Source organism: Furipterus horrens, unplaced genomic scaffold (genome assembly GCF_987537825.1).
Source record: "Furipterus horrens unplaced genomic scaffold, mFurHor1.1.pri manual_scaffold_6, whole genome shotgun sequence".
In the NCBI taxonomy this organism is placed as follows: Eukaryota; Metazoa; Chordata; class Mammalia; order Chiroptera; family Furipteridae; genus Furipterus; species Furipterus horrens.
In genome coordinates this window covers 122,029,444-122,056,155 of record NW_028327176.1, presented here as the reverse complement: position 1 = coordinate 122,056,155, position 26,712 = coordinate 122,029,444, and the positions used below count along the sequence as shown (strand labels likewise).

General features: G+C 33.0%; 1 protein-coding gene across 1 annotated transcript in view; it reads right to left on the bottom strand.

Annotated features, from left to right (window-relative positions):
- Positions 1-407: 407 nt before the first annotated feature.
- The window catches only part of SENP6 (SUMO specific peptidase 6), a 110,883-nt gene continuing 84,578 nt past the window's right edge, over positions 408-26,712 (bottom strand). Inside the window, exons 13-23 of the mRNA XM_090282677.1 lie at positions 26,426-26,652; positions 25,065-25,174; positions 24,831-24,947; positions 14,363-14,485; positions 13,114-13,206; positions 9,476-9,906; positions 5,789-5,892; positions 3,913-4,001; positions 3,363-3,431; positions 3,117-3,267; positions 408-1,793 (exon numbers count right to left, since the gene is read on the bottom strand). Of these exons, the coding sequence (XP_090138803.1) occupies positions 1,584-1,793; positions 3,117-3,267; positions 3,363-3,431; positions 3,913-4,001; positions 5,789-5,892; positions 9,476-9,906; positions 13,114-13,206; positions 14,363-14,485; positions 24,831-24,947; positions 25,065-25,174; positions 26,426-26,652 (1,724 nt within the window). The 3' untranslated portion in view covers positions 408-1,583. The remainder of the gene's footprint in view (positions 1,794-3,116; positions 3,268-3,362; positions 3,432-3,912; positions 4,002-5,788; positions 5,893-9,475; positions 9,907-13,113; positions 13,207-14,362; positions 14,486-24,830; positions 24,948-25,064; positions 25,175-26,425; positions 26,653-26,712) is intronic.

The window sequence follows — 26,712 nt, the reverse complement described above, 5'->3', positions numbered from 1 at the left end:
TTTTAAAACAATTTTCATTTTTTTGTCCATAGTCAGTAAATAACAAAATTGAACTCTGTTTTCTTTTCATATCTGGGCTAAGAGCTCTAGGATATTCCTAAAAAAGAAATAATACAACCATAAATTTAAAAACGTTAAGATAGTTCAAAGTAACAAAATATAACTGTAGCACTAATGATGACCTTCTTTAAGCTTACACTAATGAATGTGTATCAATAATATTTTTTTTTCCTTCTTAACACCACCCCATTTACTTCAAACACACCCATGGACTTTCTTAAAAATAGCCTAAAATATTGGTGACCATGCCAGAAATGGTCAAATTAAAAATAAAATAAATGCTGATGATAAAAATGGCCTTCCTTTTATTAACCACTTTTGTTGTATTTTAAAATTTATTATTTAACAAAAAATGACTTTTAAAATATATATATTTTGTCTCAGTTCATTCAAAAAATGTATATTTCGTTTGAAAATAATAGTTTCAGCTGATATATGCAAGATTCCTATATGAGTTGTGAATCTATCATCAATACCATCACATTTTGAAGAATTTAAAAGGGGAGGTCAAGGTAGGAGATTTTCTTTTTTCCTGCATTAAGCAACTGATTAAAGATAGTACTTTTACATGTAAAAATAATTTACACTAAAAATCTCATGCACGAAATCTGATACTTTATCAAAATAATATGAACAAAATGAGCAATGAAAAAATAGCAAAAGCCATTATAAAAAATAGTAAATTCCTATTTAAATCACTGTGTTCACAGATTAAAAATGTCCATCAATTAACTATATCACAGATTGTAGATTATTTTAAGCTATAGTATAGAAAGGTAACATGGGATATTTAAAATTTGAGCTGCACTTACCAAAATAATTTTAACCTGAGTCTTAAGAAGTCTTCAGAAATGTGGTTGACAGTAACATATGGTATAGTTATTATTTAGTAATATAATTCAAGGTAATTATTCTTTGAATTACTGCTTCTTCTTAAATATTTATGTAAAATTATAAATATTTATTCCACTCTGGAGCTCTCTGGACACTAGGGAATATATGAATTTAAAAAGCTATTCTTTTTTTCCTGCTAGACAAGCACATAAAACTGTTTCTCTTGTTCAAAATGCCTTAGAGTTCATCTTATTTTCATATTTCAAGTTATTTAGGACAAATGCAAGTGGTCAAAAAAATTACCATAGATACTTGAATATTCCCATGAAACATACCACACCCGCTGATGACTTTAATACAAATTCACTGAAGAATATCATATTAATCATTTCTTCCTATAAATATTTTTTATTTAGAAGTTGCAGTTTTAATTACTATTAACAGAAAATACATAACAAAAGCTTCCTAACAAGTGAAAAAAATAATTAGAAATGCTGGAAAAATTGGCCTCATTAACATATTTACAGACTTAATACATACTCCATTGGAAATTAATTATAGGACATTTATACAAGCATTAACATTTCCAAATCACTCTGAGTAGTGAGCACTTCAGTTCTTTACTGTCTATAGTTAAAAGTGACAGTCACTGAGTTTCAAGACAACACCAAAACAAGCATCAAAAACGGTCAATCTGAGATACTGCTGACACATTGTTCTGTTCCTTCACCTAAAGATGTTTCTGTTGAGTAAGTGTCTTTATGCTTCTTCTTCTCTTTGCTCTGATCTTCCTGCAGCTTTAGAATTATGTTTCGGATTTCTTCTCTTTTTGTTCTCATTCTTGGGGGAGGAAACCAATTTGCCAAATTCATAGGTAGTTCAAAATTGAGAATTGGATTCTGAAAATAAAAATGTTAAATGCACATTAGAAAATTATATTAGTTTAGATTAAAACACAAAAGCATTCCAGAGTTAAAAATGAGAAATCAAGAACTCATTTAGTATATATTTATTCGTTATCTATCACATGCCAGGCATTTTGCTAGGCACTGGACACATAAGACAGTTTCTGCCTACAGATCTTAAAGTCTAGATCAAGGGTCAGCCATCTGGGGCTAGTGGGGCAAATTCTGCCTACTGCCTGTTTTTGTAAATAAAGCCTTGCTGGACTGCAGCCACATTAACTAATTTACATGTTGTCTGTGGATGCTTTCTTGCCACAACAGGAGACTGAGAAGGAACAGAGGCTATATAGCTGCAAAGCTTAAAATACTACTTAGAATCAGGCCCTTTACAAAAAGGTTTGTTGACCCTAGTCTAGACAGACAGGTAACAATTAAAACAATGACTATGACAAATATTATGACAGGAGAAGCAGTGAGTCCTATGAAAATACATATCTGGGGGCTTAATACAATTCCAAAAAGAAGTGGTGTTTCACTAAAACCTGAAGTTAAGTAGGAGTTAGCCAAGTAAGAAATGATAGAAGCAACAGGAGAGTATTCCAGGTATCAAGGTCTAGAGATGAGAAAGAACACAACACAATATGAGAAAATGACATTCAGGTGGCTGGTATATAGAATGCCAGAGAGAGAATTGTAGGAAACAAGGCTAGAAGCTTGGACAGGAGTTGGATCAGGTAGGCCACATGAATTTTTCTTTAGCTCAAGAGCAACAGGAAGCCACTATGAGGTTTAAAGTAACATGATTAGATATGGGTTTTTGGAAAACAACTGAAAAACAGAAGGTAGGAGGCAGTAGTTTGGAATAATGATGCTAGTATACTGAACTTTAAAGTGGCATCAGGAATAAAAAAATTGAACATATCTGATATGAAGTGAAAAATTCACAGGACTGAGTGGTACAGTGCATGGTGAATAAAGAAAAGAAAGGCGTCAAGATTAATAGTGAAGAATATCCAAGAAAAGTATGTGTGGCATTGTACCTTTCAAGTCAAGAAGAGAGGAAAAGAGAGTGGAAAGAGCGAATGGAGAGGAGTTTGATCAAGGATGAGGAATGAGGTCACAAGTGTTGGATCTGATGAAATATACAACCTTTTTATGCCTTAAAAATTCTCCTGTAATAATTTTTGTTCTCTGGAATAATTTTTGAAATCATAGTTTTTCAAACTCTTCAAAATACTCATTGTTTTTTATACTAACATAAGCTCAAATACAGTATTTTATTATTTATTATATCATATCCAATAAATTGAAACCTACCTCAAAAAAGCTCTCTACATACTGCAACACATATACACCACAATCACTGAAGTTATTTTGCTGGGGTACTTTTGGATTAGAGCCTTTCATGACATCTTTGGAAAAACTTCTTTTGCTTCCTTTTTTAACTTCCCATTCCACCTCTAAATACCTGTAATAATGAATATATAGTAAGAATATACATATGTAAATACAATCTTTTATTTCCATCAGAATACAAAGTATGAGGTACAGTTTTGAACTTACTCTCTTAGAATTTTTACAACATTTGATCGAGAAGGGCCTCTGAGTGAGTCCATCAGTAGGATACAAGGTCTGCAGGGTAGAAATGACCAAATGTTAACACTTTATAATGTTAAAAAGGCAGTGAGATGTGCATTAACAATAAAATTTAAAACTTTCAATATTACTTTTGCATGCCTCAGTAAAACTTGGGAGGGGGGATAAACCTTAAAGACATACATATCCTAATAATAAAGATCCATAATTACATTAAATACCAAACAGAATATTAATTTCACTATATCTTAGTTATCAATATATTTCACTGAAGTTCTATAGCTGATTTCTAAAAATACTTCAAAATTTAGTAGGTAGTCAAAACAATTCTGAAGTTTGAATACACCATATACCAAACTGCCAAAAGCAAGACCATGCAAAAGTAGAGGAAAATAATCCCATTTTTAATGAAAACCTATTGCTTGTTTAAATAAAAACTGTCTAGTCATGTTTTATTCAATAAAGTACGTAAATAAAAATTATCATGTAATTTGCAAGATATATAGTTAATGCTTACTGTTTACAGATAGTAGGCTTTAAATGCCACTGTCCTATTTCTGAATTGCAATTGTCATCAGCAAGGAATCCATCATCACTGCTATCATCCTATAAAAGAGAGCTTACTATTAGTATTGAAAATATACAATCTAAATAATTAATAACTGAACAAAATAGCACTACTGAGGATAAAAATCTTTATAACAAATATGTAAAAATAAATTCTAGTCAGGTGATCAAACACTAGAAAATTTATGTCACTCAATTCCAATTATCTAATGCCACCACATTGATATTTTAATAAAAAGAAACTACAAATCAGAGGTCACTGAAAAATTGTTACATCATTTACTCAATCTAGAATACATTTCTAAACATTGGCTATATGATGACGAATTCTTCTCCAGTCAAATACTACTGTTCTGATTTTAGTTTTTTCTACAAAAACAGTTGGCTAAGACAACTGTTTCACAATAGGACATGAATGACTTCTTAAATTATTCTTTTACATAATTTTTTAAAATCATAAATGTTTAAGGGTATTTGCAAACACCGTTTTCCTTAAGAAAAATATCCTCTTCACTTGATAAAAGATAGCTTAATGATATTGTGCCTTATTCTATAATTATCTTGAATGTAAAGCAAACAAGGCTTTTTTTGATTCTATCAAAAAGCTTTTAGGAACCTTATGAATGAAATAACTGCTATGATCAAAGAAGAATTAAGTCTCATTATACACCTTAAATGCAATCTGAATATGTGTCTATATATGTTGGAGAGAAAAACTGAATTTTAGAGTTACACACTGTAAACCTTTCTTTAGTTTTTCCATAGGATGGCTCTGGTAGTACATGTTGTATCTTACTTCATTTGAAACAATTTTGTTAGATTGTATTGTGGTGTTTTATCAGCGTGCATTTAAAAAATACTTATCAAAATTGGTGATTTCTGTGCAGCTATTTTAATATTGAAGATGGAATAAAATATGCAACATTTTCAGCGTATTATGCTTTATTATTTCAAGAAGGGTAAAAACCCAATTAAAACGCAAAAAAAGGTTTGTGGAGTGTATGGAGAAGGTGCTGTGACTGACTGAACGTGTCAAAAGTGGTTTGCGAAGTTTCTTTGTATTACAGTAGTCCCTCTCTATACTGCAGTTCACTTATCGCAGCCTCAGTGTATTGTGGAATTTTTAAAATTATTTATCGCGGATTTTTCACTATATCGTGGGATTTTATGGTACTGTATACATATGCTGTTAAAGTTACATAGGTTTAAGAGTGTAGAATATGTTTAAGAACATAAGTAGTGTTTATAAAAGTGTGGAAAAGGTTAATAAGGGAGTGGGGAAGGTTAATAAGGGGCTGGGAATGGTTTATAAGTGTGCGGGAAGGGTTTATAAAGCCTTAAAATATATATAAATACTAAAATAAATGTAAGATTCCTACTTCGTGGATTTTCACCTATGTGGGGGCGTCTAGAACGTAATACCCGCAATTAGTGAGGAATACTGTATTAACATTTTGGCAAAATAATTCTTTGCTGTAGGGGCTGTCTTATGCATTGGAAGATGTTTAGCAGCACCCCTGGCCTCTACCCACTAGAAGCCATAGTGGGAGATAGCTGACATACTCAAAATATCCAAATCAATAAAGTTAATGGTGAAAATGAAAAATGTGTATTTTATTCTATGAGAAAAAACTAAATGGATTTTTTGGTCAACCCAATAAAATAAAACAGCATTAATACATTTATCCTGATAACTTCTGAATTGTACACTTAATTTTTGTTTTGAGATGAAACCCAAATCCAGATTCATGAGTTAGTAGTTGAAGAAATTACCTCTAGGACTCCAAAGAAAAGCATTTAATTAGATAAAAAATGAGAATTTTTACCTGGTTATCCTGATCTTCTGAGAAGTCAATGAGTTCATCTTCAAGCATTTTACTAGCTTCAGTCGATTCATCACTATAGCTTAGAGTGGTTTTGCTCAAGCCATCTGTATTAAAAAGAAATATTACATAATGAAAAGGACATGCATACAACTTATAGTATATAGGCTATAAAATGTTAGGCTAGTAATCAATAAAGGATATAATAATCAAGGATACAAAATCTGCCTTAGCATGTAATATCCAAATACAAAATAAATTATTTTAAAAACCCTGGATTGACATGTCAATTATAGAGTTGTTTCTACTATTCAGACACTAAAATTCATTATAACTTAAAAACTAGGTAACAATTATATAACTAAAAATACATATATATCTAAATACATATGGTGTGTGTGTATACTGTTTTCGTGCTACATATGCCAGATACCTTTAGCTAATAACTGAAGCTACAACAGTCAGAAAACCACCTAAATGTCTAGCAATAATGCAGTTAGCAAACTATAGAAAATGAAATACTGTATATTTAAAAAATTTAAACTGAAAATACAGAGTAAAAAATAAATGATTAAAATCAAGTAAAACAGGCTTGCTTTTGGACAAATAATCTTAAAATACAAAAATGAAAATAGCTTTCATGTTAGGGTAGTAGTTATGAACAAATTCCCCAATTTTGTATATTTTTCTTTCATGTTTGGTTATATGTTAGGGTAGTAGTTATGAAGGAATTTCCCAGCTCTGTATATTTTTCCTTCATGTTTGGTTATATTCACAGACTATTCAATAAAATAAAACCACATAAGTCTAATGTAGGTGCTGGTAGTACAAAAATAAATGACTCGTAAGAAAAATTTGAAGTAAGTACTTTTAAAGGTCTATTTCATGAATCTAAATTCTTTAAAATCATTTATTTTGCTGAAATAAACTAATCACTCAAAATGTTTCCAAGGAACGTAAATTTACATGAAAACGGAGTCAGGCACTTTAATACCAGATATACCAATGTCATTTATAGAGCATACCATTTCCAAGTTTTAAAAAGCACAATTTTAAGATAGGATAAAATTTATTTTGGCATAGGTTTTTAAAAGGGAATTAAAAATAGTAATATAAGCAAGATTGGAATGAGAAACCAGAGACATATATAAAAATCTAAAAGTCATGATCAAAAACATACTACTTAAAATAATTAATAAAGCACTATGGTAAATCCTTCAGTTATACAAAGAATAACTCCTTAAATTTCTTTTCCAAAAATCTGTATTTTATGTTTGAAGCTAAAACAACTATATTTGAATAAAATTTCTTCAAATTCTCAAGTCATTACAATCAAGTCATTCTAGCAGCAAATTATTTCTATCTACAAAATTGTCATATAAACACAAAGCTTATATAAAGTAAAAACTATATGCACATTTCAAAAAATGGAGAAAATAATTTAAATAGTGTAGTCAATTCCTTCAATTATTTCATTGCGTAAGCAAGTGCCCTGATATAAACTGAGAGGTGTTAATTCTAAGAGCTGTTCTCTCAAATCAGTCTCAGTCCTTTAGAGCTTCTCATTATAAGATCATTTGAAGATGTTGAGTGTGAGTCTAGAGTTTAAACATACACATTTTTCATGTTCCACACAAAACAACCTTTTCATATGGTGCCCAAGTGAAAAAATAACAAATGCAAGCAGTGATACCACACATTATTATTTTCCTACAGTTGACCTTAAAAAAACAAACCCTAATTCCTGTGGTAAGACACAATACTACTTATTTACTACAGCATGTTATATGACATCAGTAGACAACACTAATGACTGTATATATTTGATGATTAAAGTTACATTAAAACTGTCTAAAATGCTTCATTAAGTCCTGCCAAGTATAGTGCCAGTCCAAACAGAAATCAATTACTGAGATATTAATATCACAAAATTTTTTACAAGCTTTTTGTATCTACTTTTTAGTAAAGTCATCATTCTATATAAAATAGACTGCTTAACCATCTTCTCTGAGGTAGTAAAGACACCTCTAGAGAACACTGTTCTTTAATGTGCTTAGTGAATGATCCCTTGGAAACATCTGATAAAAGGTATGGGACCTCATCCCTGAAAAACACAGACCCCACCACAGAGCACCATTTTTCAAACTGTAGGACACTATCATTAATGGATTAATGCAAGCATTAAAGAGAATAAAAAATATCAGTGAATCAGACATAATAAAGGTAAATTACTTTCCTTTAAGGAAGACATAGTTGATATGGTTACACATATACTACTAAAAACAAAACAAAAAACCAAATGCACAAACTATAGTGTAAAAAAGACTACTACCTAGAATAAACAAATATTAAAAAGGCAAACTATGTAAAACAGATTATTTCTCACTGTGGTCTCCAATGGCATTTGTGAGATTATTTACTCAACTTTAACTGGCTATTACTACAACTTTAAGGGCTAGAACATTAAATTTAAGTAGAAGGTCACTAGGAATTCCTGGGGTTTGTGTATCTGAAGCTCTAGGTTTTGTCCCATTACTTTAAGTAATGCACTTTAACTCAGTTTTAATTTGAATTCACATTAAATTGTATGAGATTACTGATCAAAGGGGAACTTAAAAAATAGTTCAATGGAGATATAATTCATATACCATTCCCCTTTCTGCCTTTATCTCCCAAAGGGCACAAAGATCAACATTATAGTGCTATTATTAGCTTTATGCAGCTTAGTATGTCAAACTAAATAAAAATTAAAATAATTTTATAAGAGCTCAGCAACAGCTTTCTGACTTACTCAAATGAGCTGGCAGATATACCAAGAGTATGTTCAGCATTCACAATTTGATATGTTCTTCCTGAATTCACATACTTTCTTCTAGGCCTTATGATGACATTTTTCCTCCGAAGAAAATATATTAGGACCTACTCACAGTTTAATAAGTTTGCAAGGTACATACTATAGCACATTATGGATTTTATGGAGTAGACTATTTCATTTTGGGGTTGGAGAGGAAATTATATAACTGATTTCATATGAAGTTTAAGTATTGAAACAGAAACCTAAGATTTTCATAACAAGTGCTAAAATATAGAACTAATTCAAGAAAACAACAACAATTTATTAAAACTTAAGAGAAAAAAAAGAGGCTAGATCAGTGCCCTTCTTCCCACTGAAAACAATAAATGAGAGTAAGAAATAAGAAACTAACCTTTAATTTCAATGTCAACAACTGTTTTAATTTCTGCCTCTGGCCACTCGATCTCCATTTGCCCATCTGTAAATTGAGAAGACTGAACTAATTCACCTTACAGATCTAAGACTGTGCATCTATTGTTAATCCTGAACAGTAAATCTCCTATGAAATAAAAATAAATCCAAGATCCTATCAATGAAAAATATTTTAAAACTTCACTCTGTAGAGGTGAAGGGAGGAGACTGGCTGCACAAAGAAATTTTTTTTGGAGTGATGGAAAGGTTCTAAATCTCGACTGTTGTGGTGATTACATGATTATATACATTTATCAAAGCTCACTGAACTATACTTATAAAATGAGAGGCTGCTACTGTAAGTAAATTATAATTCCATAAATCTGACTCTTAAAAAAAGTTTACCCTAAAATCTTAATCCTGTTTATTAAAAAATCCAATTTACTCTGAATTCCTTGATTCTTTCAAAACATTTAGAAACATACCTGTATGGTGCATAGAACTTAAATATTCATTCTGTAGGCCATTCTCACTTTTAGTCCTATCAACAACTTTCTGGCATGCAGATTCTCCTTTATTTGATTCTTCATTTTCACTTGCAGTATGATCTATTTTTTTCATACTACATTTCACACTGCATATGTTTCTCCGATAACGAGGGTCACTTTCTTCCTGTTCAGCACTTGAATCAATTACAGCTACGCAATGCTTTTTGTTTAGCATCTTCTTAATTACAGGCTTGGCGGAAGAGTTTTGTGAACAACTGTCCATTTCACTGGCTGAAGGAGAAGAAATACAACTGTCCTCTACAGTTGAACATTTTTGCATGGCTGTATTTTCATGGTAATGAGGATTAGGTTCATACTTTGGTTTTTCCAAACCAGGGAAACAAACAACAGCCAAAAACCAGTGTGCACTGTAAAAAACAAATGAAACTACTGAATATATTATTAGAAAAATGTATTATATTTGGCAATAAATATCAATTGAAATGTTTTTCTAAAGCTTTTGTGAAAAAATTTATTAAGAATGCCCAATTTTTTCAATTCTCAAGTTAATCCATTGTTTATATGATCGTTGATTCATTAACAGAATACAATGTCCAGTCAAAAATAACCTAAGTTTTATTAGAATTTTATAGCCTATATTCATATTTGCAAACAATCCTTTAAACCTTTTCTTGTTTGTGGAATGAAAATATTTTTTCAGGTAATGTAACAAAATGTAAATTATATCACTGCAATTCATAATTCCCATTTACCTTCCCTTTGCCTTATTTATGTTAAAGGACAGAAAACTATCTAGTCTTAAGATTAAAATGTCTTCAGTAGTATAATTAGACTGTATTAATTCTGAACATTTTCTAAATATTGTACACATATATGGCTTTTTTAAAACTTTAAAATTGTCTTTTTATTTTACTAATAAGGTAGGAATGGTTTAACATTATAAAAGTATCAAATAATCCTGTCTCATGCTATATTAAAATGTAAGTACACTAAAATGAAATACCATATCTAATCTAATCACTATAACAGAACTTAAAGTATCATTAGAGTTCCAGCTATCAAGTAGAAGCTAATGATAAAGCTGAATTCAGGTATCATAGTTCCCAAAAGTAGGATATAAGCAATGAGTAAGAAGCTATACAGCTAATATTGCCTAACAGTCATTAATCTACTGAAGAATTTTATTAAGGACTTACTATCTGCTAGGCAGTATTATGTGCTGTGATAAAATGAATAGGCCATAGTTGTCAGAGAACTTACTAGATGAGTACAATATTTGTCATATAATAAGATGTTCAGTAGGGTTTTCTGAATTAAAAAAATGAATATATTGAGGTGGATAAAAATTATGCTACATCCTAATTTCTGCAAAATATTAAATTACCCCAAGGTAACACTAAGAAACAGCACTGTCTCTTCATTGGACAGTGTTAAGCAGAAAGATCACAGAGGCTGGCTTCATCCTCAGTATTGTAAAGGACAGAGAGAGATTGCTTCAAATTCTTAATCCTCAGTACCTTATGGACATAGGCCAGGCTAGGGTAGTAGAAATGCAGCACACTAACTTCCTCACTTCAACTCTAAGAAACCTGATTGTAAGTCACATCTCAATTTCAGAAATGCTGAAGTGTGGAAAAAAAATGTGTTTTAAAATTGAGTGAATACAGTGTAATCCACTGACCTCAACCTATAGCTGTAATCTAAAACTATCACAGTTTTTAACATTTCTTAGTTATGACAATATGGATATAAGCCATAAATTTTCTAATGCCTCACCTAAAAACTAGGTGAAGGGAGAAAGCTGAATGAAATACACTGATATCACTTTCAACCTCTACGAGACAGGGTTTTGCTTCTATGATCCTTGTAATAGCAGCTACATTAAGCTTAAATCACCAGTGGGAGATGAAGCCAAAACAGGTAATTTTGACTTAATCTGAAGATGGATTAGATCCAAATATCAAATATCTGCCCCTTGTCAATTACTGTGACAATTTTTAACAAATAGTTTTTAACTTGAAAGAAATTACCACCAGGAAATTGAAAATAAAACAGATGACAAATATATGGCAGTCTATGTAACATAATCAGTGTATATAAATAATCATGGCTTTACCTCTTGGAAAAACAAAACAAAACAAAACAAAATTAGGCCTCATGATTTGGAGGCTCTTCTTCCATCCACAAATGGCATAGTACCCTTTCAGAATGCTTTTCTGACTCCACATCTTTATTCATTCTCTACTTTTCACCAAGATTATTGGAAGCACTGATCATAGTTTTTCTATCCACATCAGGTAGTGACTAAGGAATGTGCCTCTGCTAAATTGTGTGTATCTCAAAATTTTATTTCTATTTAAATTTTTAATATTCACTTCTAGTAAATGGCTTTCCATGTATATTCTCTATTTCATATAGTAGGCAAACCTTATTTTGAGAAGAATGAATAAATTAAAGATTAATCTTAAACTGTTTGACTTTATATATATATAATTGAAAAAGTTGGGCTTTATCGCCATAACCAATGTTTTAGCCTAACCTACCTATCTGGGCTGAGCTAGAGAGCACAGATCATTAAAACTAAGGTTTTAAATAAATACAGCTCAATTACACTATACAGTGAATTTGTTTTTCAAAGTGAGGAAAAAAAAAACCATTCATAAGCTAGTCTGGCACAGCTGAGCTTATTAGACATAAATAATTCACAGAATACCAACTTCAGACAAGGTTACTCTGCAACCATAATAGAATAAGACAAAGCAAGGCCATTTCATAATTGGTCTAAGCAGAGACAAACAAGGTCACAAAGCAACCCAAAAAATATCAAAATCCTCCTTTTCTGCTAAATGAGTGAATACTACTTCTTTATCCAAGAAAACTACTGCTTCCTTAGATCTTCCCCCATATCACCAAACCAAAGCCAAAATTCTGTTACAGGCTCTTTCAAACATAATTTCACTGAGCAGCTCCATCGGCACCCTTGATATGTGTTTTCCTTTGATACAAGTAATCAGCCTAACGTTATCCAACTATAGGTATATTACTGGGGGTCTTTGGCTGGAGGGCATAGGAAAACAACACCAAAAAAGAAATACAAACACTCAAGTCTAAATTGTATAATACTACTATATTACACATCAACATATCTCAAGCCACTAGGGGAAAAATAACCATCCCTTTTTAGTTAGAAAATAGTTTTGAGTAGTCACCATGGTTTTCAACTAGAGAAAATGACATAAATCTAGCCATCTTTTCTTCTTCTTGGTTAAGAGCTTAAGTGTGTTTTAAGCCAAAAATTCAGGTTCTTCTATGGGACCTAATTATCTTCCTGTATAAAGTAGCTTTTTCTAGACCACAAGCACCATTTTGTAAAACTGACATTGTTCCACATTGACCAATAAAACAAAATTAGAAAGATCTCTTGTCTAGTGTTTATAAAATTAAATATCTTAGATGGTTTACTGGAAAATTGCATTAATTTTCATAACATAAGCAGTTTAAGTACAGATATACATAACAAATTTCAAGAAGTTTAAAATGGATGAATCCTTCACATCCTAAACACGTTTTCTAAAAATTGCCACCACATTTACAGAACAGGAATTCTTACTCACGCTTCATTAAGGGGCACAAAAATAAAATCCTTCTCAAAGATATCTACATGCCGGGTCCATGTTTTTACTCTCCCATGCCGCTTTTGCTGTATTCTATAAGACAAGATATACACTATCAATCTTCTGAAATGTTCCTAGTGCTTCAGCATATATGCAACAATTTATAAATTATGAATATTAAGATGTTATCAAATCAAACAGCTGTATAAAATGATTTAACATCTTGGGGAAAGAACACAGACATGTAAGATAGAGCTAGCAAGGCGTGAAACTGCCCATCACTGAATATGGAAGAATAAGATATTTAATTCCAGCTACTGCATACAAAACTGGAACAGGCAACCATATTGAGAAGCAAATCATGACCTATGATAACGAGGAGAAGAGAGCAGAAAAAGTATTATCTTATAGTAGATGAGAAGGATCACTATGACCATTGGTCAAAACCAATCAATGTCATCCAGGCCGGTGTGGCCCAGTTGGTTGGAGCATCACCCTATAAAATGAAAGGTCATGGATTTGATTCCCAGTCAGGGGACATTCCATGGCCAGGGCACATGTGACAGGCAGCTAATCGATGTTTCTTTCCCTCCCCACCCCTCTAAAGTCAATAAGCATGTCAATGTCATCAACTTTAGGATGCAAAATTAGGAGTCACTAAACTAGTGAATAATACTATTTATATTATGCACAGCAGCTATCAATTAAGATACTTAACAGTACTGACAATAAAATTGTGCCAACTATCTGTGTGTATGTTTTGACCAATTACCATTAAGTATTAGAGCTGGGTGCAATCACTATATGGAGAGGAATTATAACCAAAAGTACTCAGGTGTTAATATGTAGAATACTATTTCCTTAACTCATCTGAGAAGACCCATCCAAGGAACTATTAAAAGTACAGATTCACAGGTTCCTCTCTTAGAACGGATGGAATGTCTAGGTAAAACAGAGCAATCTGTATTTAATAAGTACCCAAGTAATTTTTTCTAAACCATCAGGCATATTGGGGAAATACTGATCTGAATATTATACCAAAACTTCTATGAATTCCAGGTATTCTTAAGGCTTTAGAATATTATGAATATTGATCCACATTTAAATTGGATTCAATCCAATATTATAATTTTGCTAACTGATAACAAATCGTGTTGCCTCAATACAAATGAGTTTAATTTTTCAATATGTTAACTTTGAGTGATTTATTACACACATCTGTTAAATATTTTCAAAGAGCTTGACTTACGATAGATTAGTTGTTTCATGAAGATTTCTCCTCTCTCTCTGATTAAGGCGTTTATAGAAAAAAGAACTGAATATATGAATTCGGTCAGCTTCTTCTTTCTTCAGTTTTTCAAGCACCAAATATCTATTTTATAAAAAATAATTCCAATATAATGAATTTAACGGTTTACCTTACACTAAAAACAGTCAGGCAGTGATTAAGTATCTATTTAGCCACCATCATTCACTATTTCTTACAATGGAAAGAAGCAAAGTTTACTGCATGTTCTAGACAATGATTACCAAATAATTCTCAAGTAATGAAAAGTGAATTGTGAGTAAATATGCAATTTGAAAGATCTAATATTTTAAAACAAGGGCACATTCACAAACATTCATAGCAACATTATTTATAAGAGCCACAAAATGGAAATGCCAGAAATGCTCATCAACTAATGAATGCAAAAATAAAATGTGATATATCGATATAATGAAATATATTCATCAACAAAAAGAAATGAAGTACTGATAGATGCTGTAACAAAGGAGAACCTTTAAAACACTGTGCTAAGTGAAAGAAGCTAGTCACAGAGGAGCACATGTTGTATAATTCCATGTACATGAAATGTTCAGAATATGCAAATCCATAGAGACAGAAAAGAGACTGGTGATTGCCTAGAGCTGTGACTGGGGATAGAGGAAAATGAGGAGCTACTGGTAATGGGTACTGGGGTTCTTTTAGGGGATGAAACATTCTAATATTGACTGTGGTGGTGATTGCACAACTCTCTGGATATACTAAAACCACTGAATTGTACACTTTGAATGAGTGAACTGCATGGTATGTGCATTATATCTCAATATAGCTATTATTTTTATATGCTACTCATTTTATTTTTCATTTATTTATTTTTCAATTACAGTTGACATAAAATATTATATTAGTTTCAGGTGTACTTATTTTTAAAAGTTCAGTTAATAAACCATGAAGACCAGCCTGAAAAGAACCTATACAGTGGTGAGGTTGTAACAATGGACTAATTAAAGTGATATTATATTGATTCTAATTTTTGCTTGCCTTGGATGGTTTTTCTTCAAGTCTACATAAAAACAAATAGCATGGTTCCTTTATACCACAAAGGGAAATTATGATAGATTAAATTTGTTTATGTTTCAAACTTCCTCAAAGGAGCTATGCAAATTCAAGTTCCTGACCATATTTATTTTATTAAAGACAGATAATCTGAAAGCCTTATGAAATCTTACAAAAAAGCAGCCAATGTCCCAGAGGAAAAACCTTGAGACATACCATTTTTATCATATTTGATAATTCCAAAACTCAAGTTCTAATGAAAAGGACCTAACTACAGAATTTCTTGCTTTAGGGCAGTTCAGTGGGCCCCACAAACGAAATTGTAAGATAGTGAGTGAATCAGCTCATGACATAGTTTAAATCAATCACTTCTGCAATAATATATTCAAAAACTGAGAATTCAGTGAACTAGATTTGAGTTTAGGGGCTATACCATAATTGGTGAACCGTGCAGCTTTCACCAGCCCAAACTACAATGGATACTTTGTAAAACAGAATCAAATACAAAGAGGGATAATTCAACTTAAAAAACAAACAGAGAAACAAAAAAACAAAACTTCTTTGTGATTAAAAAAAAAACAACTAACTCTCTAGCAACAAGAAAAATAAAGTACCTACGACTAAATTTAACCAAGGAGGTAAAAGACCTGTACTCAGAAAACTACATAATACTGAAGAAATTAAGGAAGATACAAATAAATGGAAGCATATCTACCATGTTCATCGATGGGAAGAATCAACATCATTAAAATGTCCATACTACTCAAAGCAATTTATAGATTCAATGCAATCCCTATTAAAATACAAATAACATATTTCTCAGACCTAGAAAAAATACTTCAAAAATTTATATGGAACCAAAAAAGACGCCAAATAGCCACAGCTATTCTTGAGGAGGAAGAACACAGGAGGAGGAATCACAATACCTGATATCAAACTATACTTTATGGCCGTGGTAATCAAAACAGTGTGGTAACCGACGTAAGAACAGACATACAGATCAATGGAACAGAATAGAGAGCCCAGAAATAAACTCAGGTCTATATAGTCAACTAATATTTGACAAAGAGGGAAGGAACATCAAATGGAGTGAAAAGAGCCTCTTCAACAAATGGTGTTGGGAGAACTGGACAGGGACATGCAAAAAAAGGAAACCAGACCACCAACTTACACCCTACACCAGAATAAACTCAAGATGGATCAAAGACTTAAATATAAGACATGGCACCATAAAAGTCCTAGAGGAAAATGTAGGCAGGAAACTTTCAGATATCCCACATAGCAACATTTTCACTGATATATCGCCTAAGGCAAGGGAAATAAAGGAAAGAATAAACAAATGGGACTACATCAAACTAAAGAGTTTCTGCTCAGCAAAAGAAAACATCAGCAAGATGAAAAGGAAAATATATTTGCCAATGATACCTCAGATAAGGGATTGATCTCCAAAATATATAAAGAACTTATATGACTCAACACCAAGAAGACAGACAATCCAGTTCAAAAATGAGCAAAGGACCTGAACAAACACTTCTGCAAAGAGGATATACAGAGGGTCCATAGACATATGAAAGGATACTCAACATCACTAGCCATCAGAGAGATGCAAATAAAAACCACAGAGATACTGCCACACACCAGTCAGATCGGCCATCATCAACAAATCAACAAACAACTTGTGCTGGCGAGGATGCGGAGAAAGGGGAACCCTGGTGCAATGCTGGTGGGGATACAGACTGGTGCAGTCACTATGGAAAACAGTATGGAATTTCCTCAAGAAACTAAAAATGAAACTGCCTTTTGAACCAGCAATTCCACTGCTAGGATTATATCTGAAGAATTCTGAAACACCAAATCAAAAGAACCTATGCACCACTATGATCACAGCATCACTATTTACAATAGCCAAGTGCTGGAAACAGCCTAAGTGCCCATCTGTCGATGAGTGGATCAAAAAATTGTGGTACATTTACACAATGGAGTACTATGTACCAGAAAGAAAGAAGGAACTTCTGCCATTTGCAACAACATGGATGGAACTATGGGCCTTAGCAAAATAAGCCAGGCAACAAAAGAAAAATACCTTATGCTATCACCTATTACAGAAGACTAATGAACAACACAAACAAATGAGAAAAATAGAAACCAGAGGCATGGAAACAAGGAGTAGACTAACAGTGACAAGGGGGGGAGGGGGGAGGGAGAGAAGGGGGTAAGAAGGGGTAGGGTCTAGTCAAAGAATGTGTATAAATGACCCATGGACATGGACAACTGGGTGGGGACTGACTGTGGGAGAAGGGGTGGGCAGGGTGAGGGGAAGCAATAGGGAAAAAAAGTGGGACAACTGTAATAGAAAAACAAACAAACAAAAATTTTTTGTGGGGGGAAAAGAAAATGAAAGCAAATTAATAAATGAGCCAGCAAACCACCCCCTCCGAAAATACCTCACATGTAGGACAGTAACAAAAGAAAATGTAAATTATGGAAATGCAATTTTGTGAATATTAGAAGGACAAGAATTTTCCGTCACATTGTATATTTTTGTCCCTACCTGATCCCTCCAGAATTTGGCAATCTGAAGAAGTAAGCAATGACATAAGATTCTTTGCATAAAACTAGTAAGACCAGTTGTTAATAAAGGTTTTGTTGACCATGACTTTGACTGGAATATCATGCCTAAAAGAGACATGCTTGGGCTCCAGTTGTTACCAAAAAGCCCTGAGGAACTGGGATTGACTTTCGAAGGTAATAAAAGCCCACAAGGAAAAAGGCCCGGTACCTTGGTTGGTTGAGTGGTTCATATCAATCTTTCCAGGGAAGGAACGAAGGTTGCTTTCTTGGAAGATGGCTAGAAGGGACCTTAAAGCACAACTGAAAACCCAGAGGACTTGAAAAAGACAGGTGTTTACAGGCAAGGCTGAATGGCAGGTACATGGCTCAGCTCCTATGTCCTGAAGGGCAGACTGAAAGTCACCCTAAAGGTTCCTTGTGTAAGTTCCAGCAAAGCAGACATAAAGATCATATGTGATCGGTGTGAGGGTGGGGGTCCAAAAAAAAAAAAAAAAAAAGATCATATGTGATCATTTGCTGCTATTGTGTTTAGGAAAACAAACAGGATTTAATGTGGTCCCTATAATGACAATGAGGGTAATCTGAAGGAGAAAAATCATGATTCACAGAAAACCACAATGCTCAGTGGTAGACTATAAAGTAGTGCAACTAACTGTCTTTAAAGGTTATTTTCATTTAAAGTTTGTTTTCATTTGAAAGTTAAACTAGGTCTGTGGTATCATCAAAGATGCTTAATTTACAGGCAAGAATATCAAATGCCTTACAACTGGATGTCTTTCCAATAAGTGTCTTGCAGATTTAGAGACTGGTTTGTGGGTTATGTTGCGTAAATTAACGTGTTTTCTGTTTTCATAGAGCATAAGCCTATGATCTCATTATCTAGGTGATTGTCCATATGTATGGGCCTCACTTAATCCTGTCTGCAGCGCTGCCTCCTGAGACTCAACGGTTTGGCTGAACTAAGTGGCTGGGTTGGTGAAGAACGGGGTGGTCTGTGGGCTTCACTTAAAACTGGTTTCTCTTTTCTATCCTAAAGGCTTGGACAGAAAGAGCCCAGAGGTCTGGGAGGAGGGAAACATAAAATATTCTCCTCAGCCCAAACTAAGTATAATGAGCAAAAGGGTTTTGGACAGGTGTGACTTGCCTTGCACACATTCCTCCAAAGAGCCTCCCCCCGCCCCCCCTAATATGGGACATTGAAAAATTAATCCCTGGCTTCTGTCATCTAGTGGTTATGGACTGAATGATGCCCTTTAACCCTGTTGCCAAATCTGTTGCCCCCAGAATACAGCAAGGATGTCAGCCTGTTAAACCAAGTATGCCATTGTCCGGGGACAGCCAACTGACCTGGAGTCTGCACGATCCTTCCCCTTGTGGGAAGGTCACCCTCCCCTCCACACCCCCACTCTTATTAGGGATTTCTTGACCCAAGGGTAGGTAGGACGATGACCATGTCCAGCTTGAAGTAGACAGAGGAGCACGAGACCTTCGCCCATTGTCCTTTATAAGATTATAAAGGGTCTTAAGTCTGAGAGAGAGGAATTGTTATTTTTTATTGTTATAAAAAATTAATTAATTTTTTTTAAAAAAAGAAGAATATAGGAAAGGGTGAAGTCGAAGAACTTACATGCATGACCCATGGACATGAACTAAGGGGAGTGGGATTGCTGGGGGAAGGGGGTACTGGGCGGAGGGGAGCAAAGGGGGGGAAATTGTAACTATTGTAACAACATAATCAATAAAATATACAAAAAATGAAAAGAAAACTCTCAACTTCATAAACAAAACCATGCCTTCTAAAGCAACGTTTGTCTTTCTGATCTGATATATATCCGCAAAATATTTCTGTGACTATATATAGTTGTCTTTTCTATGTATATATGTTAGAACTATTAACTTTAATTAGAAGCGCTACACCTCTTACTTTAGAATTAAAGGGAAAATTCAAGTTTATTACAAAAATCTTGTGGGAAATTCTTCCAATTGGGTGAATTTTGTGTATAAATCATTTATATTGAATGGCATGGTGAAGCTGTTCTCTTGGTATTTTATAAAATGGACAAACTAACAATCAAATTATGACCTCTTTAACTATAGGTTTAAGTTAAAAGATGATTTTAAGGTTATTTTGCAACTCTATGTGACTTTGAAAGTAATTTTTATTAACGTAATTCTTTTCTTCTCCGCATTTTATTAACATTCTCTAGATACCATTCTAGTTCTTATAATATTGGGAAACTTTAAGAGTTCCTAACTTGTAGAGTTAGAAATAGAAAAGGATGAGTAGATTTGGTAGGAACCAAATAACTGATTTTAATAATAAAGTTTAAAATTCACTTCTAAGAATGTCACAAGACTAATATAAACAGATATTTTTAAATCATGGATTTTGTTAGGCTTTCTTTTCTTTTTTTAATTTGGAATACTGATTTGCATCAGAAAGACAGACCTTATAGATAACTAAGTTTACTATGTAAAATTTGTTTTAAAGTGTAACCATAAAATGTTAAGGGGCTTCCTGATAGTATAAAGAATTTCAAGAGTATAAACAAATGACTATAAGATGTCTACTGTAATGTAAAAATTATATATTATTTAAATGTGAAATGGAATAAACTAAAATATAAACAAGGTATTAGGAGTTCAACTTAGTTTCTAGATCTACCTATATGCTTTCAAAAACAGAAAACATTTTTAATAAAAGACTTAAACAGGTTAAAAGCAAAGCGGTAAAGAAATACATATTGTGCAAACATAAACCAAAAGAAAGCGGAATAGCTATATTCATTTTGAACAAAGTAGGCTTAAGAACAAGGAAGATTATCAAAGATAAAAAGGGACATTACATTAATAAAGGAGTGAATTCTCCAAGAAGGCATAAAAGTGTATGTGCCTAATGCCATCTTCAAAATACATAAGATAAAACTTATAGACTTAAAAGGAGAAATAGACAAACCCATACTTATAGTTGATTATCAATCTTCTCAATAAGTGATAGAATAAGTATGTGGAAAATCAGTTAAGGATAAAGATGAGCTGAATACACTATCAAACAACTTAACCTAACGGACATTGGCAGAACACTTCATCCAACAACAGTAGTGTTGTTCTATATATTCACTTTAAGCTTTTCAATAGTTTTATTCATTAAGCATATACTAGGATTAAAGATAACTTTTTTTTTAGTTATGAAAAAATACATAAAATTTGCAGTCCTAACCATTTTTAAGTGTACAGTTCAGTAGTGTTAAGTATATTCCCAATCTCCAGGCCTTTTTTAACTTGCAAACCTGAAATTCTATCTCCATTAAATAACAATTCCCTGCCCCTGATAACCATTTACTTCCATTTTCTATGAATTTGACTACTTCATTTACCTAAGTGTAACTATACGGTATTTGTATTTTTATGACTGGCTTACTTCACTTTGCATAATATTTCCCAGATTCACCCATGTTGTAGTATGGGACAGGTTTCCTTCTTTTTTAAGGAATATATATATATATAACACATTTTGTTTATCCACCCATCCATAAATGAACAGTTTGGGCTGCTTCTGCCTTAACTATTATGAATAAGTGCTATTATAAATATGAGCATGCAAATACCTCTTTGAAACCCTGCTTTCAATTCTTTTAGCCATATACCCAGAAATGGGATTGTTAGATCATAAGGTGGTAGTTCTATTTTCATTTTTTGGGGAAACCACCATTCTGTTTGCAGTATTGGCTGTGCCATTTTACACTCCTATCAGCAGTACAAAGGGCACCATTTGTCCATATTCATTTTGCTTTTGATTTACATTTCTCTGATGATTAATAACACTGAAAATCGTTTCATATGTTTGTTGGCCATTTGTATAAGATAACATCTTTTGATTTAGGTATTAAGAACTTCGAACTTGTCAGTGAATGTTTGTTAACTCTCAAAGGGCTCTATGTCTGCAAAATTAGGTATTTAAAATCTAAAGCAGTTTCTCTTGCCAGCAAATCTATGACACATTACTGAAATATAGTCCATTACCATCAACTCTTCAAAAGGAGAAATAGTGTCTTTGGAAAGGGGTTATAGTTAACATACACAGTACTCCTTAATGTTAGGTAAATCCTATTGGTTGATGGTGCTGTCACGTTCTTAAGTATCATTGTTGATTTTATTTAGTTGTTCCATCAATTGTTGGGAGAGGTGAATTAAAGTCTCCAGCTATATTTGTGGATTTTTCTGTTTCTCCTTTTAGATCTGTTTTTGCTTCACATATTTTGTAGTTCTGTTATATGCCACATATCCAATAAGGACTGCTAAGTCTTCTTGGTGGATTCACTCCTTTATCACTATATAATGTCCCTCTCTATCCCTGGTAATTACTTGTCTTTGCTCTGAAGTCTACTTTATCTGATATTAACATAGTAACTCCTGATTTCTTTCTTTCTTTCTTTCTTTTTTTTTAAAGACTTTATTTATTTTTAGAGAGGAAAAGGAAGGGAGGGAAACATCAATGTGTGGCTGCCTCTCACATGTCCCCAACTGGGGACCTGGCCCACAACCCAGGCATGTGCCCTGACTCAGAATCCAACCAGTGACTCTTTGGTTCACAGGCCAGCACTCAATCCATTGAGACACACCAGACAGGGCAGTAACTCCTGCTTTCTTTTAATATTTGCATGCTGTATATCTTCCCCTCCTTTTCCTTTCAATTTATTTATATCATTATCTTCGAAGTGAGGTTTTTGGTAAATAGGACATAGTTGGGCTGTGTTGTTTAATCCACTTTGCTTTCTAATCTTTCTCAGATAATTCTAATCTGTGCCATCTCCATGTCAATTATCTATTGATTGTCTTTTCTCATTCAGTTTGAAATCTCTGTGGTTTTTGGTGAGAAAAATAATTTTAAGTTAAAAGCTCAATATTTTGGGTTTTATAAGACTCTGGATCTCATTTAATTTTTGTGTTTAACCAGGCTTTCCCTGGCACCACACTTCAGTGTTGGAAGTGGGTACCACCTCAATACTGTCAGGTGGGGGGTGGAGGTTCAGGTTCTCCACTAAGCCACCATTAATATAGAGGGGCTCCATGTTATTGATGGATGGGGGTGGAAGACTTCCCACTAGGTCTCCACTGGTACCACCTCCGCCAGATGGAGATGGGGAAGAATACCTCACTGTCCCCCATAAACCAGGATGAAGTCTGGCTCAACACTGGACCTTAGTTAGCTTAGGGTCACTGTAACCTCAAAGTTACTTAGCATTCATTGCCTTGACCTCTGCTGTACTCATACCACTAAATGTAGCCTCCTTTAAAGCTTTCACTTCCCTTCAATTTTATCATTACTCTATCTGGATTTTTGTTCTTATTCCTCAAATACCCTCAGAATTTATTCATGGGAGGTTCTTTCCTCCTTGTTTATCTAAATCTACTCTCCAGGTTTTGTCCTTATAGCTCTTTTTCTCATTTTGTATCCCTACCTAGACAATTTGATCAATTCTCGTAATTAAACTACTACTTGCAAAGTAAAATCTCCTAACTCTATGTCTCCAGGCAAGAACTCAACTGGCATCCAGAACCATATAGTCAACTGTTCATTGACACTGTCCCTTTTGTTGTATCAGATATCTAAAAAAGAGTATCTCCCTCTCTCTTACTCAGACCTATTCTGCTACTGCATTAATTGCTTCAGTTAGTGGCAAAATCATTCAGCAGTTCCCTCTAAGTCAGAAAAGTAGGATTTTTTTGGCATCCACTTCTATCCTTCTTCATATCCATTCATTCAGACCTGGAGTCCTGCTAAACAACTCTACATTTTACAACATTTCATTCAAACTAAAATGACTTAATTAGGTTTATATCACCGTAATTAAAATTCTTTAAATCATCTCTCATCTAGATGTCCACAACAGAAATGCTTGTCAAAATGATCTTAAGGAAACTGAATTACTATATATCACTTCTCTGATCAAAACTATCACTCTTAAAAAAAAAAAAAAAAAAAAAAAACTATCACTCTTATAATAATGTTTTCTTTCCCCAAACAATGGATTGCAATCATTAATAGGCTATAAAATCATTCAACAGCTTTCAACAATCAGATTTTTTAAATTGTTTCAAGAAATACATTTGAATAAACCAAGTACTGGAGAGCACCAGGCACACTTATACCTAAGTTGTTTTGTTTCATATATGCACCATTTTATATCACAAACCAGTAAACACATACAAATTTATACATGTATAAACACACTGCACATACATGTATATGCATGTGTATACTGGGTCATGATGTAAGCTCTTCCAGGAAAGCTTCTTGGTCCCTCATATTTCCCAACCTCAAGACAATGAAGAATTCTTTTTTTACTTTGTCTTCTATCAATACTTAATCCCATATTTGTGTTCCCTACAAGACCATAAACTACTAACACAGTAGTTGGTACATAGCTGGTACTTGGTGAACATTTACTGAAGGAAATAAGTAAAAGCATAATTCTGTGTTTGCTCAAGAAATGATTACCTAACCCGGGGTAGTAACAATTTTTAAAGGCTTAAAACACTGTAAAAATAACAACATAATAATCTATTATTTCAGAACACTTTGCATGTGCCAGAGATTTTTCCTAGTGCTTAACATGTATTATCTTATTTAATCCTTATAGCCCTTTTAGATAGTATTATTCTCCTCATTTTTAAAATGAAGCATAGGTAGACATTAAATAACTTCCCACAGTAAGTGGCAAAGATGGAATTCAAATTCCAAACTGTTTTGACTCTAGAAAACAAAGATATATATTATAGAATGCTACAGATTCACTAAGAGGTTAGTAGAAAATTAACTTACTTCAAATAAAAGTCTATAATAACATCATTTAAAAATTCTCCTTCACTTAGACAGTGCAGGTCCTCATTAGTAACGGAGATACCTCCCTTAGCTGGAGGTGGTGGATATACTATCAATCTGTAACAAGAATTTTTTTAAAAAGCAGATTATCAAATATATATGTATATATAATTGCAATGTAATAAAACAGAAAAGAAATTTAAGAGTGTTCCAAATGTAAAGGAATTATCTCACTTTTCTACAGGACCCATGAAGATGGTGTGACTCTCTCCAGTTTCTTCCTCATCATCAAAAAACTGGAACTCTTGTTTGCTTTTAAGTTGTATTTTAGATTCTAGGGGTACCTGGAAAAGGAAAGTGAATAATCAATTCACAAAGTCTATTGTAGAAGTTTTCAATAAATATAGCAAGCACGAAGAGAGAATGCTTTTCAATTAAAAAAATTAAAATATGATGCATGATTTTTAAAAATTAAAATAAACAGGAAAAACTAGTCTACTTTTTATTTTTTAAATCTGTAACTTCTGGTTCAGTAATACTCTTCCAATTTTTATAACAATTGTTTTTGGTATCCTGTCTCTCTAAAATCTCTACCACCCATAATAAATTAGATTATATTAATATAATCCAAAGAACAGATACAGTATTTTTTCCTTCAGGCAGTGGAGGCCTACCTAAATTCAACGGCTAGGCAATCCATACAATATCGGAGCAGAGGCTGAGGGAACACAGTCCAATGAGCTTCAGTACTCCAGAGTCAAGGAAGAGCTCTTTTTCCCTCTGGTACTAACTCCTACAGAGAATTCTGCAAAAGAAGAGGAATGGCTCCCCTTCCTTCTTCTGTTCTTTCCCTCAAACCACTAACTGTATGAATAGCTCTTCTCCGATGAGGCCAGGTTGAAAGACTTTTAAGTGTTCCTAATAAGTTAAGCCAGCAAAATTTAACTGCTGTGGTATAGGACAAATTTAGAGTATTTAAGTTATATTTGTATTATTTAACATTATATTACATGTTACAATAGCACTGTGGCCTTTGGTTCAGGTGGCTTCAGAGTTACCTACTATATTACTTACTCTAAAATTAGCTACATATACTGAGAGTCAGGATGGTAGGTATTCTTCACTTCCCAAGTTTTCAACTATGTACACACATGTTACATATAAATACATAAGGGACCAAAATTTCTCTGCTTGTACTGAAGCCCATGGCATCACTGGGAACCACCAGCAAATTTAAGAAAGAGGGTAATAAAAGATTGGAATGTAGCAGTATATGTATATGTATGCTGAAAGTGAGAGAAAAAGATAAAAGGATAAGAGAAAAAGAGATGAAAAGTAAAAAAAGAACAGAGTGTTGAAAGGAACTAAAAAATGCTTCTCAGACCAGTATCAAGCACTATTTGTGTCTGTAGTCACTTATACACCATTGTGTTTTGACACAAGACAATTTACAAATTGCATATAAAAGCAAATAATTCTAAAATGGAAATAAAAAAGATCTAACTCTGAAAAGACTAGTATTACAATAAAACATATTTCCCTTTAAAGCTATATGTTATTTAAGATTGTACTTTAAAAAATTAAAAAACAATTACATTTTTAATTTTGTTTTCTTTTTGCACACAACTTCCTTTGATGCTCTCTTCATAGGTTCTTGTACAGGCAACAAGTCTGCTATTGGCTTCTTCAAAGGGAATTTTTGCAAAAAAATTGGACACATTATTCTTTTTACCAATTGCTGTAATGATATTTTCAAATATCGCGTTTGCTTGATGATCAAGGCCATTTTGAAAAATTAAAATTATATACTGTTCTTCCAAATCTGAAAAGAAATATCAATGAAAGTTTAAAAGAAAATAACTGAATAGGAAGGTATTAGAAA